The 13,589-nt window shown below is 39.2% G+C and overlaps 1 protein-coding gene across 1 annotated transcript; it reads left to right on the top strand.

Annotated features, from left to right (window-relative positions):
* The first annotated feature begins 491 nt into the window (after nt 1–491).
* Nucleotides 492–13,146, top strand: LOC139942216 (neurotrypsin-like). Its single transcript, XM_071938995.1, has 7 exons — nt 492–759; nt 3,699–4,022; nt 6,289–6,657; nt 6,900–7,268; nt 9,219–9,367; nt 9,982–10,168; nt 10,807–13,146. The coding sequence occupies exons 1-7, from the start codon at nt 696–698 to the stop codon at nt 10,881–10,883; spliced, it is 1,539 nt and encodes a 512-aa protein (XP_071795096.1). The 5' UTR covers nt 492–695; the 3' UTR covers nt 10,884–13,146.
* Nucleotides 13,147–13,589: the final 443 nt, after the last annotated feature.

The following is a 13,589-nucleotide window of genomic DNA, read 5'->3' as shown; positions in this document are numbered from 1 at the left end:
AATCCGAGGGTGAGATTCTTTCCGTAGGGTGGCATGTGACATTTTCACACATTAGCGCTGGTTATAATGGATTGAAGAGGCAGTATGACAACTATGTGTTCTATATTCTGTTTTTTCTTTTTTCGTTCTACATATTTTGTTTTATTACCATGGATTTTTAGTATTTTGAATTTTAAAGTGTTGAGTTGGTCTAAGTTTGAATAAAACAAATCCGTTCTAGAAACCTTACCCTCTAAACAACAAAAGGTGGTTTTGTTTGTACGGTTTGTCTGAATTTGAACATGATCACCACAAGGAAATTGTTTTTTTCTAAATAAATGAACAAAACCATCCCAAACCGAACAATTTGGAAAATTATTTAAATATTTGAAAGGATTCCTTTAAACTGCTGCTCTATGTGTTTTGTGTTCGACCTTCCAGTTCCAGACCGTAATAACGGCTACAATCAATAGCCCTAACCGTCATAGTAGTAGAACACACTATACGTTTGGGTGTGCTTTACAGTTGCTGGATCGCCACATCATTGAGTCGCATAGGCCACAAGCAATAGCCCTAATCATAGGAATAAGAACACACTTCACATTTGTGGGTGTGTTTTACCGGATCGCCACATCACTCGCTATCATCTCACTGGGTGTGGTCTAAAAGGAGTAGCTTAATAGTTCCAATTGCTCATCACAAGAAGGTCTACAAGAATGATGCTGTGGACTGCTTCGTTGATGTTGGCCTTGATGCTTGGTGTGACAAATGGAGACCAAGGTATTAGGGATTTATATTCTTATCAATTTTTTTCTTCAAAATTGTAGCTTTTCTTTGCTGGCAGATTTTTTTCCAGGCCATATTCAATAACATTGTAAAGCACCAGTTGAAGGAATATAGATTGAGATAGCATACATAAAAAAAACATGTTAATATTGAATTTTAATGGAATGCATTTTGTCTTTGTTTGGAATTTTTGCAGCCTTGACTAATGACAATTTCTTTGAGAAATTATTCTACATAAAAAAACCTCGCAGCAAAAATGGGTGTTATTCTTTGTCAATGTTGCTGTTGCATATTGTATTGAGCTATTAACCGACTAGTATTGTCGTGTCCGTGCATCTAATGTTTTATTACTCCCATGTTATTTTCATGTCAAATAGTTGTTAGGCTGAACTGAATTACTATTTTGAATTGATTGCAACAAATGCTAGTCAATATTCTCAGTTTTATCTTATAATTTGTGATTCAGTTGGAATCGATAATATTGGATTTGAATTAGCCGTAGGATCTATAAATATATTTACCTCAAGCTTGAGACCCTTTATTTTTTGTGAATTTGGGAAGAACAAATTATTAGTGTAACTTGAGAATTTCCATGTTTTATTTAGTATAAATAGGTTTGTTCTGACAGTCATTTTAGCATAATATTGTCATCCTGCTTAAAGCAGTGGACGCTATTGGTAATTACTCAAAAAAATTATTAGCATTATGAGTCACCTGGAAATAGAATTTTTTTTCTTTCAAACATAAGAGTATATGCTTACGAACAATAAAACAATTTTTTTAGTAATTGTTTGTCACGATTTATATGTTTAAAAAATATATATAGTTGTTTGGGGGCTGACTCCGCCTACCCCTTTTGTGACGTGAGTTGGTACATTTCAAAAAGTGTTTTTCTGCATTCAGCAGCAATACACCTGGTCGGCATTGCCGGAAAAAAAACAATTTTTTTTTTTTTGAAACGTACAAACTCACGACTTGGTCCGTACATGTACTTTGCAATTGTGTTTACTCTACGCATTACAGGCAAAGTCTGCCTCGATTGACGTCGCGAACAGCGCCCTCTCGGGTCGGGGTCTACTCTTAAATTTGTAAATAACATAAGAACTGATTCTTTAAAACCTTAGTTAACTGTTTATTCACATTCCACTCATCAAAACACATATAATTAGTGACAAAAGCTTTATTTTGAAAAACCCCACTTCCAGGTGACTTTAAACCTTACTTGGTAGAGTAATGGGGAGAGGTTGATAGTACAAAAACATTGTGAGAAACGGCTCCCTCTGAAGTAATGTAGTTTTCGAGAAAGAATAATTTTCCACGAATTTGATTTTGAGACCTCAGAATTAGATTTCGAGGTCTCGAAATCAAGCATTTGAAAGCACACAACTTCGTGTGACAAGGGTGTTTTATTCTTTCATAGTTATCTCGCAACTTCGACGACTAATTGTGCTCAAATTTTTACAGGTTTGTTTATTTATGCATGTGTTGAGATACACCTAGTGAGAAGACTGGTATTTGATAATTACCATTAGTGTTCAGTGTCTTTAAGAGTGAGTGTCTTATTAAAGGCAGTGAACACTATTGGTAATTACTCAAAATAATTATTAGCATAAAACCTTACTTGGTATTGAGTAATGGGGAGAGGTTGATAGTACAAAAACATTGTGAGAAACGGCTCCCTCTGAAGTAATGAAGTTTTCGAGAAAGAAGTATTTTTCCACGAATTTGATTTCGAAACCTCAAGTTTAGAATTTGAGGTCTCGAAATCAAGCATCTGAAAGCACACAACTTCGTGTGACAAGGGTGGGTTTTTTCTTCCATTATTATCTCGCAAGTTCGATGACCGATTGAGCTCAAATTTTTACAGGTTTGTTATTTTATGCATGTGTTGAGATACACCTAGTGAGAAGACTGGTATTTGACAATTACCATTAGTGTTCAGTGTCTTTAAGAGTGAGTGTCTTATTAAAGGCAGTGGACACTATTGGTAATTACTCAAAATAATTATTAGCATAAAACCTTACTTGGTATTGAGTAATGGGGAGAGGTTGATAGTACAAAAACATTGTGAGAAACGGCTCCCTCTGAAGTAATGTAGTTTTCGAGAAAGAATAATTTTCCACGAATTTGATTTTGAGACCTCAGAATTAGATTTCGAGGTCTCGAAATCAAGCATTTGAAAGCACACAACTTCGTGTGACAAGGGTGTTTTATTCTTTCATAGTTATCTCGCAACTTCGACGATTAATTGAGCTCAAATTTTTACAGGTTTGTTATTTTATGCATGTGTTGAGATACACCTAGTGAGAAGACTGGTATTTGATAATTACCATTAGTGTTCAGTGTCTTTAAGAATGAGTGTCTTATTAAAGGCAGTGAACACTATTGGTAATTACTCAAAATAATTATTAGCATAAAACCTTACTTGGTATTGAGTAATGGGGAGAGGTTGATAGTGCAAAGGTAGTTATATCAAGGGAAGATAATGAAGGGAAAAAAACACTTGTAAAAGTGTCAGCTGAATAAACAGTCTGCGTTATTGCTTAGAACACAGTAAAAACTCTCATGGTATTCACACACGAACGTCGAATCCTTCCACGTTTATAGCGAGGTGACAGCGGGTACCAACATCGTCTCTGGTCACAGCTTCTTACAAACGGACACCAGCGCTCAGAAGTATGAGAAATGGTTCACGTGTGAATCGTAGACTGAAGTCGATTTTGGGCGAACAATGTCAAATCGTATAATACTTGGAAGGGAATCCTTTCTTAAAGGCACTGGACACCTACAGTAATTGTCAAAGACCAGTCTCATTTTGTGTATCTCAACATATGCATAAAATAACAAACCTGTGAAAGCTTGAACTCAATTGGTCGTCGAAGTTGCGTCAGAATATCATGTAAATAACTTGTTTTTATCATTGATTGTTTTAGATTTTGATGTGCGTGTGACTGGTGGGGGTAAAACGGGCCGAGTCGAGGTGTACTACAGCAACGTATGGGGCGTCGTGTGCAAGGAGGGTTGGGACTTCTACGACGCCCTGGTCGTCTGTAGACAATTGGGGTACGAGTGGGTTGCCTCAGGATGGTCTGACGTTCAAGCATCGATCGGTTCCAAGACGGCGTGGCTTAGTGGTGTGCAGTGTGATGGGACGGAGACCAATCTAGACTCGTGCACTGGAAGCGGTTGGACGCAATACTCGTGTACAAATGATGCCCCTGCAACAGTTGCGTGTTATGACTTGGATGAAGTTGACGGTTTGTACACAATTTGCGTTTTTGACAGAAAATACCTCTTACAGTCTCACGTTATAGATTCCCATTTAAAGATTCTGGCTGTGAGTTTAGTTTATAGCGTCACATGATAATGTATTACTTTTACTAGAAATATCACGGGAAAGTTCCAGAGTATGGCCACAAAAACTCGGAAAGTACATCCTTTCAGTTAGCGAGTGTATTTACAATGACTTATTTGGGTAATTAAACTTAAAGGATGAGCAGTTAATTTGACTGGGATATTCAGCAGTGACACTGGTTTGTGCATGATCCATAATGCCATAATGCCATGATATAAACACAGCACTATTATGTGTATATCACTGAGCCGCTACATACAGGCAGAATTTACGCAGTTCTTGTATTACAGAGCAAGAGTGAAGGCATGAGTCAACACCTTTTCAGAAACCGAAATTATAATTTTTTTGCCAGGACCGTGAGTCACTCATTACTATTTTTTTATATATTATAAACAATTCATAAATTACAACAGGTCCCTGATATATAAATGCGTTGTGGATACGATACGCTAAGTATGTAGGTTCGGTCTTATCTATTGTTTTTGTCAACGTCTGATTAGAAAGCAAAATTAACAAGCGATACAATAAAGGTCACATTTTTTAATGTTTCTCATTTTACATTAAAAAAAATTTCAGTTGTACGCAGCGCCTATTTGTTAAAGGCAAAGTAAACCTGGTTGATTTTAGCCGCTCGGTTGTTTTTATCTTATATAAATGGATATTATACAATAAAGCTAACCATTGGAAACTTAATGTCAAAAGATGTTAGCATTTTTGACGTACCGCCTGAAAATCTGGAGCGGTTTTATCCACGCAGGCAGAAAAAAACCGTATTTAAAATACACAATCTGAGAATTATTTCATGTCTCATTCATGAAACGTTTCTCAGATTGATCATTTTGTGAAACCCTTTCTATAACATCACATTCCTTAGAAAGTAATCGTTTTTTTTAAAATGCTATACATATTCTGCAGTGCAGTGCTTATTACCAGTTAAGTTTTGTCATGGAGTAATTTTTGGAGTATCACAAATTGCACAAACTGCCTTTAAAGTCACCTGGAAGTGGTATTTTTTCAAAATAAAGCTTTTGTCACTAATATATGTGTTTTGATGAGTGGAATGTGAATAAACAGTTAACTCAGGTTTTAAAAAATCAGTTCTTATGTTATTTACAAATTTAAGAGTAGACCCCGACCTGAGAGGGCGCTGTTCGTGACGTCAATCGAGGCAGACTTTGCCTACACAATTGCAAAGTACATGTACGGACCAAGTCGTGAGTTTGTACGTTTAAAATGCCAACCAGGTGTATTGCTGCTGAATGCAGAAAAACACTTATTGAAATGTACCAACTCACGACTTGGACGTACATGTACTGTGCACGTGTGTTTACTATACGCATTGCAGGCAAAGTCTGCCTCGATTGACGTCACAAAAGGGGTAGGCGGAGTCAGACCCCCAAACAACTTTGTATATTTTCTAAACATATAAATCGTGACAAACAATTACTAAAAAATTGTTTTATTGTTCGCAAGCATAATTATACTCTTATGATTGAAAGAGAAAAAAAATTCTATTTCCAGGTGACTTTAAGGAAAAACAGTACGGTATGTGATATCAAGAATCGATCCATTGCGAGGTGGCATGCGGGTACCAACCGCATCTCCGGCCGTATTGATTGAAAAGCATTCAAACAGGCACCACGGAAGATTCCAAAAGTCACCGGCCCGTTTGGTTTTTTGCGTCTTTAAATGGTTTTATATCAGATCCAGTGCGCCTTTACAAATGCTATGTTATTATTATTAGTAGTAGTAATAGTGAACAGAATCTACAAATAAACCAGTGACCGGGCTGTTCACGTGCCATAAGCATCAAATTCGAGGATACCAGACAAAGGATTATTTAGAAGCTAAATCAGTCCTCAAAGCTGTCCGACAAACCTAAAAGTACTTCTCTTTTATTCAAGCAACTTCTCAACTTTTCAAAAACAGGTTCAATAAAAGCCTTCCATATCTTTTGTTTTGGATACACGATTTTCAGAATGCTTTCCTTTTAAAGGGTCTATGTAACTTTTGTAGGACAAAAAACACAATGTCCACAGATTTACATTAAACTTACAGCTTTCCACTATCATTTTCTTCAAACCCTGTAAGTTTAATGTAAATCTATGGATATTTTGAAAAGGTACCCAAATCCTTTAATACCGTAACCATTATATTAACGACCTTAGGTACGACCACGTCAACCGACTTACTCAATGGTGGAAACAAGGCAGAGGGAAAGGTCTTGATGAAATTACAACCCGGGGTAACAGACGCAAAGCCCTACATTTTATGCGACGACAGCTGGGACAAGGAGAACGCTGATGTGATTTGCCGCCAAGCAGGATATCACTCCGCGGTCATGGCAACGTCATCGTCTTACTTCGGGGTACACGACCCGGAAGATGAAGCCAACTTTGGAGGTGTGGAATTTCTGGCCGACCGAATCAACTGCGAGGGTAGCGAGAGTAACGTCGTGGTGTGCCCCGCTGATGATCTGCCGGACGGGGAGTGCGACACGGGGCACGAGGCAGGAGTCAGCTGTAACCGAATCGCAGGTACGGTGATCAATGAGTACCCGATACAAACAAACAACCATCCATCGAATTCATTTTGGTTGTTATCCGCAATAAAAATCACTGACGATTCATCGCATTATCGGTTATTTATTTTTCCGTATTGAGCTTATTACCTATACAGATAATAGAGAGCGTTGCGGAATTCAAATTTTTGATAGATTTTGTGGCAAACTTTTCTGTTCATTGGTTATTATTTTTCTTTATTGGCGTTACGATTACAGAGCCTGAAGATTTCCAGCTTCGACTTGCCGATGGCGGGTCGGCAATTGAGGGGCGAGTCGAAGTCTTCATGAACGGAGAATGGGGAAGTATCTGCAAGACCAACGCAAGCTCCGATGTCAAACTGAGCTACGAGGAGACCAACGTCATCTGCCAGCAGGCCGGGCAGGGATATGGCGTGGAGTCCCCCACGGACAATCGCTTCGGACTTAGCTCTCTCCAGGCGGCCATGACCGGTGATTTCGACTGTTACGGAGGGGAACCTTCTTTTGCCCAGTGTTTCAACAATGCTACTGGGACGACACCGGAGGAGTGTAGTGGCAGTTCGGATCGGTATGAGGTCAGTGTCATCTGCAGTGGTCCGGTAGAGGGTAAGTTACAGTTATTTTAGACTTGGTTCCAAATCTTTGATCGTGGCTTTTTAGTCGTCCTGCCCTGGTAGCCGCTACAAACAGCGCCCTCTTGTGATCAACTTTCGTCATTTAGCCTTAGATTGCGAGTTAGGGCGCGTGATAGCTAATAATGTGGTGGCGTTTTTCGTGGCTGAGATGCAGCAGAATAACCGCAATCTAAGACTTGAATCAAGTCTACAGTTATATCGGAATTGAGACTTTATGGTGAGGTATCGATGTAAACTTGGTCTGTGGTAACACCATGTTTGTAACTATACTTGCTGTGTAGATTGTGTCCTTTTGAGAACTTGTCTAGCTTATTATACTATGCTGCTACCGCGGGGTAGATTTGTCTGAATTCAGGATACTTCTCTACTACCGCAAAGTAGATTTCCTGAATTCGGGAGACTTCTCAGATTTGTCAGTTCTAAAAAGAACTGCGTTGCTGTATTTAACTACTAGCCTGTGGGCGGAAGGTAGGAAATCTGCCGGGACCTCGACTTTCGCTTAGAGGATCAAAGAAGGTTCTCGTTATCAACTTCACTGCCGATGAGTGAGTTATTGATTGGTCCCAACGTTTCGATTAGCTTGCTCTTATCATCTTCAAGAGACAGTTCTCTTTAATATTCGTATTGATTCCCTGTCAATAGAACATCATCTGCATTTTGTTTAAATGCCAGCATAATACATAATTCTATTCTATTCTTAATAAGCAACAAAACTCTCTTCACAGCACAAAGAGCAATTTGCTGTGAAGGTTGTATCCTGACTTGGCCCATTGGTCCGCCGGCCAACTCTCACATATCCTTGCAATGAAAAAGGACGCATTGGTACATCGACAAATCTAGACTTTTCCCCCCTGACATTCAGCACACCCTACAGTTCAAAAATAAAACAAAAACAGCATGGCAAGATACAGATAGCAGATACAGATAACGTATGTTGAGGCAAGTGTTGAAGTATGAGACCTATTCATTTACACTAGCATCATGTTATGGTTAACAAGGTGCTTTGCAGCAATATACAGCCAATCAAACCAGGAACACCGGGTCAAACCCATTCTGTTACGATATAAAGTGCAATTGGTTCTTGTACGTGCAATCACAACACACTGCACCGTGGCTTTACGTCCCATCCGAAGGACGAAGCAATAATGTTAAGTGTCTTCAAGTTGCTTAAAGGCAGTGGACACTATTGGTAATTGTCAAAGACTAGCCTTCACAGTTGGTGTATCTCAACATATGCATAAAACAACAAACCTTGTCACACGAAGTTGTGTGCGTTTAGATGGTTGATTTCGAGACCTCAAGTTCCAAACTTGAGGTCTCGAAATCAAATTTGCGGAAAATTACTTCTTTCTCGAAAACTATGGCACTTCAGAGGGAGCCGTTTTTAACAATGTTTTATACCATCAACCTCTCCCCATTACTTGTCACCAAGTAAGGTTTTATACCAATAGTGTCCACTGCCTTTAAAGGCAGTGGACACTTTTGATAATTACTCCAAATATTTATCAGCATGAACCGTACTTGGCTACGAGCAATGGAGAGATGTTGATATTATAAAACATTGTGAGAACAACTCCCTCTTAAGTAACGTAGTTTTCGAGAAAGAAGTAATTTTCCACGAATTTGATTTCGAGACCTCAGAATTAGATTTTGAAGTCTCGAAATCAAGCATCTCAAAGCACACAACTTCGTGTGACAGGGGTGTTTTTTCTTTCATTATTATCTCGCAACTCCGACGACCAATTGAGCCTAAAGTTTCACAGGTTTGTTGTTTTATGCATAAGTTGGGATACACCAAGTATGAGAAGACTGGTCGTTGACAATTACCAAATGTGTCAAGTGTCTTTAAGGGCACGGGTGTCACGACAGGGACTTGAACCCACACTCTGTTAATGACTCCCTCTTCTCGCTCCCGATATAGCTTCTCGTCAGCCCATCAAGCAGGACGGAAACGTTTTGTTGATCTACCAGGATGGACGATGGCGAACAGTGTGCAACAAGGATTGGACCATGGCCAACGCTAAAGTCGCATGCAAGGAGCTTGGAATGGGACCACCCGATACAGCACAGGTAATATTAGACGAAACTTCTTTTCATAATTGTTCTTTAATTATCTCGGACACTGACCGTTTTGGTACACTACCGAAACTTGGGTGTTTATTTTACACAATTATAATACATGCCATGGACGGGAAGACACATCTTTTTGATGATAGTTTGTTTGGTTTTACTTTTGCCCTCCTCTGGCCTCTGCTTGTTATTACAGTTGTTGTCCAAAGAATTAAAAAAATGCCAACAAATAACAGCAATTTACACCGTAGGGTCTTAACGTAACATAGTTATATTCGGAGGATCGAGTGGAAGAGAGGAGGAGGAGGGGATGAGGAGCAGGAGCATCGGCAGCAGCAGCAGCAACAACCACAACATCAACATCAAGAGCAACAACAACAGCAACAACAGCAACAGCAAACAAAACCACGACGACCCCCACCATCACCTTCACCTCTCCTGAATGCGATCAAAGCATACATCATCCTGACTTGCAAAGTTGCAAATCTTGCAACCTGTTTTATCGATAAGGTTTATATTCGTTTGAAATTTTACAACGATGAAGAATGTAAGTAATTTTTCTTGTAATGATTATCTATTGTTGACAATAGTTGTTATTTTGTGACTAACTTCAGATTGAAAGTAACGAGACGAAAGGAGGGCCGATTTTCGTCCAGACTTTGTCCTGTCAAGGAGACGAAGAAACCTTGGACAGTTGCGAAAAAAGTGAAGAGGGGGCACTCTCGTGTTACCATCGCATGGACGTGGCGATAGCATGCACTCCTCTGCCACCGGTGACTACGCCGGTCGCTAAAGATAATGGTTTGTTGCTTTTAAATGATTTTTGTAAGGGTTGGCTACTTTTGTAGCACACAAAACACAATGTCAACAGTTTTACATTAAACTTACACGGTTTGAAGATAATGATGGTAGAAAGCATACCTTAAAATAATATTACTTGCTGAGGTGCAGTAGCTTTTGAGAAATATTTATTACTTCAGGGTCAGTGTCATCCAAACTATACCAAGTTGTAAGTCAACCACTACCATATCACGACTGTCGATATGTATACACTATATCACGTTTTCCCCGGGCTCTCAAATAATGTCTATCTATAATATTTTGAGGGCCTACAAAATATTAATGAGGCCGCACTTTGTTTTCTTATCAAGTAAATCCACTTCGCTCGGCCCCTGCGCCTGCGTTAATTGAAGGCAGTGGGATGGGCAAACGTATCAAACGCTCATTGATTATTGCTCAGTCCCATCATGTATGCATCACATTCACATCACTCTCTCTGCATGTATGACGTACTTTCTGAACAAGAATCTGTCCTGGATAGACCTGGCGGCTGGGGCCGAGCGAACATATGCGCTTGCTCATGACACATGGTAATTCTGCTGCCACCCAGCGTTGTCCTCAACATGCTTCTAATTTTTGTTTGTATGTTTTGCACACAGGAGGACTTGCTGTCACATCAGATTCTGCTTCGCTCGTCTTTGCTATTTTAACGGCTGCGTACTGCGTTTTCAACTAAGTAGCTCAGATCAGGGATCGAATTAGAGTTACGATTGATCTTAACTGCAAATCGTCGTAGTTTCTTAAGTAAAGAATCACTAGGGTAATTTATGTCTCACGATGAATGTGAGAAATCGAACCCTGCTCTACTTTGGAATTATCCATGTATGGTTTCACAATCTAGTTAAAAGACACTGTACACTATTGGTAATGTAACCAAGTGACAAGGAACACAATAATAAAGAACAGGTTTTGGAAAACTCCAGATGTAATTACAACAGTGGTTTATTTGAGATGAAACAAAGCAAAACAATAATACAACAAATTAGGAAGGCTATGGGGCAAAAGAGCCGAAAAATTAAAGTCTGTAAGCCATACAAAAAAAAGGGCTACCGCAAAATAAATGGGGAATGATGTTGTTCCATTCGCACTCAACAAGTTGTAGGGACGGGTTTAACTAGCCGCCAGAGGATAAGACTCAGTGAGAGACATCAAAATGGAATTATACCACTCAGAAACTTCGGTGGAATGATGCCAGCGGGTTTCGTTGGGATGTGGCATGGAGCTATGACATTAATTGCTTGAAGATTTTATACAACTTAATTTAACTAAAGTTGTGAACCAAAAATACGGCAAGAACGAAAAAATTAGAATACGTCTTGCCGCTGTCGCTTCTTGTGCAGGAATGATTAGTCAAGCGCTGCCAGTGCAGTTTAGCTCCGCGCCACACCCTAAACGCCTCAGCGAACTAGAAGTATTCTTTAAAAATTGAACATACTTATAAGGAAAGGAATAAAAAATAACTACGTAAACAAATGACTGGGTGTTCCAAGTCGGTTGGTTACAGTAATTGTCATACGAAGTTGTGTGCTTTCAGATGCTTGATTTCAAGACCCGAAATCTAATTCCGAGGTCTCGAAATCAAATTCGTGGAAACCACTTCTTTCTCTAAAACTACGTTACTTCAGAGTGAGACGTTTCTCACAGTGTTTTATACTATTAAAAGCTCCCCATTACTCGTTACCGAGTGAGTTTCTTATGCTAACAATTATTTTGAGTAATTTCCAGTAGTATCCACTGTCTTTAACTTATAGTCAGACTAGTGAACTAAAGATGCCATTTTGAATGCACTGATCTGAACAGTGTGTAATGAAAGAGAGCAATATCTTTAACTCATCCATGTCTGACAAAGGTTACGATTATCTAATTCTGAAACTGATTGAAATAGTTAGCAAACAAAAAGTGTGTAGGTCTACTCGTACTTAGAGCATCATTGACGATATTACGCAAAGCGACAGTGGTTATTTTTTTTCGAAAAAAAGCTTTTGGATGAACAGAGATCGTATGAAGAAAGATGAACACAACAAAAACAAAATAGGTTGCTTTAGTTTATAGACTTGTCTACAGTCTTCATCCATATAGCCTTGATCAAGGCTGTTGGCGTAGTGTCCCCCGCGCGGCATGCTGCATGCAGTGTATACACGAACAATGTAATGTACAATACATTGGTGCGCTGGCAAAATTCAGTGGGGGACTAGGATTATGCCGGTTGCCGTCGGCTGGAGCGCCTTGATCAAGGCTATGGTCTACAAACTTTAGGGTTTCAATGTACTAATGTAGAGACAAACGCCATGGGCAGTTCACAACTATCGGACTCTTGCCTGATAATAAACGACACACAGCTTTGTATAATGCACAAATTAAATGCCAGTTTAGGTATTTTGTTCTAAAGGCCGGTATCTGGAGGAGTTCAATCATAGACCTCGTAGTATAGACTGGTTACATGTTATCATAGAGGGCAAATTCAGGCACTGGTATTACAAACCCAACGGTATATGCCCCCTTTCAACACGGTTACCTTAGGAATAACCATAACAAGCATTTTTGAAACCAGCGTCTTGTGTTGATGTCTTGGAAAGCAAATGTTGATGTCTTGCACAAAGCAAATCTCTCTTCCATCACCTGGTAGGGTTTATAAAACTGTCCTGAACATGCTAGAGTCATTCTGAAGAGCCGTTGCCCCTCGACGTACATTGCGCTGGGACACCAACTGTAAAGACACTTGTGGGAGAAACATCTTAATGACATCATGTCTCATCAGGAAAAACCTTGGGAAAGCCCAGACTAATTTTATCATGTTATGGATTTCGAGTGACGTCAGAGGTCACATCGTCTATACTGTAAGAGAGTTCGGTTTTCGGAGACTTGAGATGGTTAATTAACTTGGTTTTAAAATGCATAAAAATTTTTGTAAAAAAGCCGAAGTCGTCAATTAAAATCATGATTGCCTTACCAATAGCTTATGTTCGAGTATTATTTGTAAGCAATAAAAAAAATAGTAAAAAGTATACCGCTGGGGTATTTCCTTTAAAGACACTGTACACGTTTGGTAATTGTCAAAGACTAGTGTTCTCACTTGGTGTATCTCAAAATATACATAAAATAACAAGCCTGTGAAAATCTGAGCTAAATTGGTCGTCGAAGATGCGAGAAAATGGTGAAAGAAAAAACACCCCTGTTTGACAAGTTTGTGTGCTTGCAGATGGGAAAAAAGACTTCTAGCTAGAAGTCTTTTAATATTTGAGTGAGAAATTACCTCTTTCTCAAAAACTATGTTTACACTGTTTGTTTAAAGTTTGTACTGAGGCAGTGGACACTATCGGTAATTACTTGGTAACGAGTAATGGGAGAGGTTGATAGCTTAACACATTATGAGAAACGGCTC

The sequence above is a fragment of the Asterias amurensis genome, chromosome 9 (assembly GCF_032118995.1).
Source record: "Asterias amurensis chromosome 9, ASM3211899v1".
NCBI lineage: Eukaryota > Metazoa > Echinodermata > Asteroidea > Forcipulatida > Asteriidae > Asterias > Asterias amurensis.
Note: the sequence above shows the minus strand (reverse complement) of the source record. Positions and strands in the feature narration are given on the sequence as shown.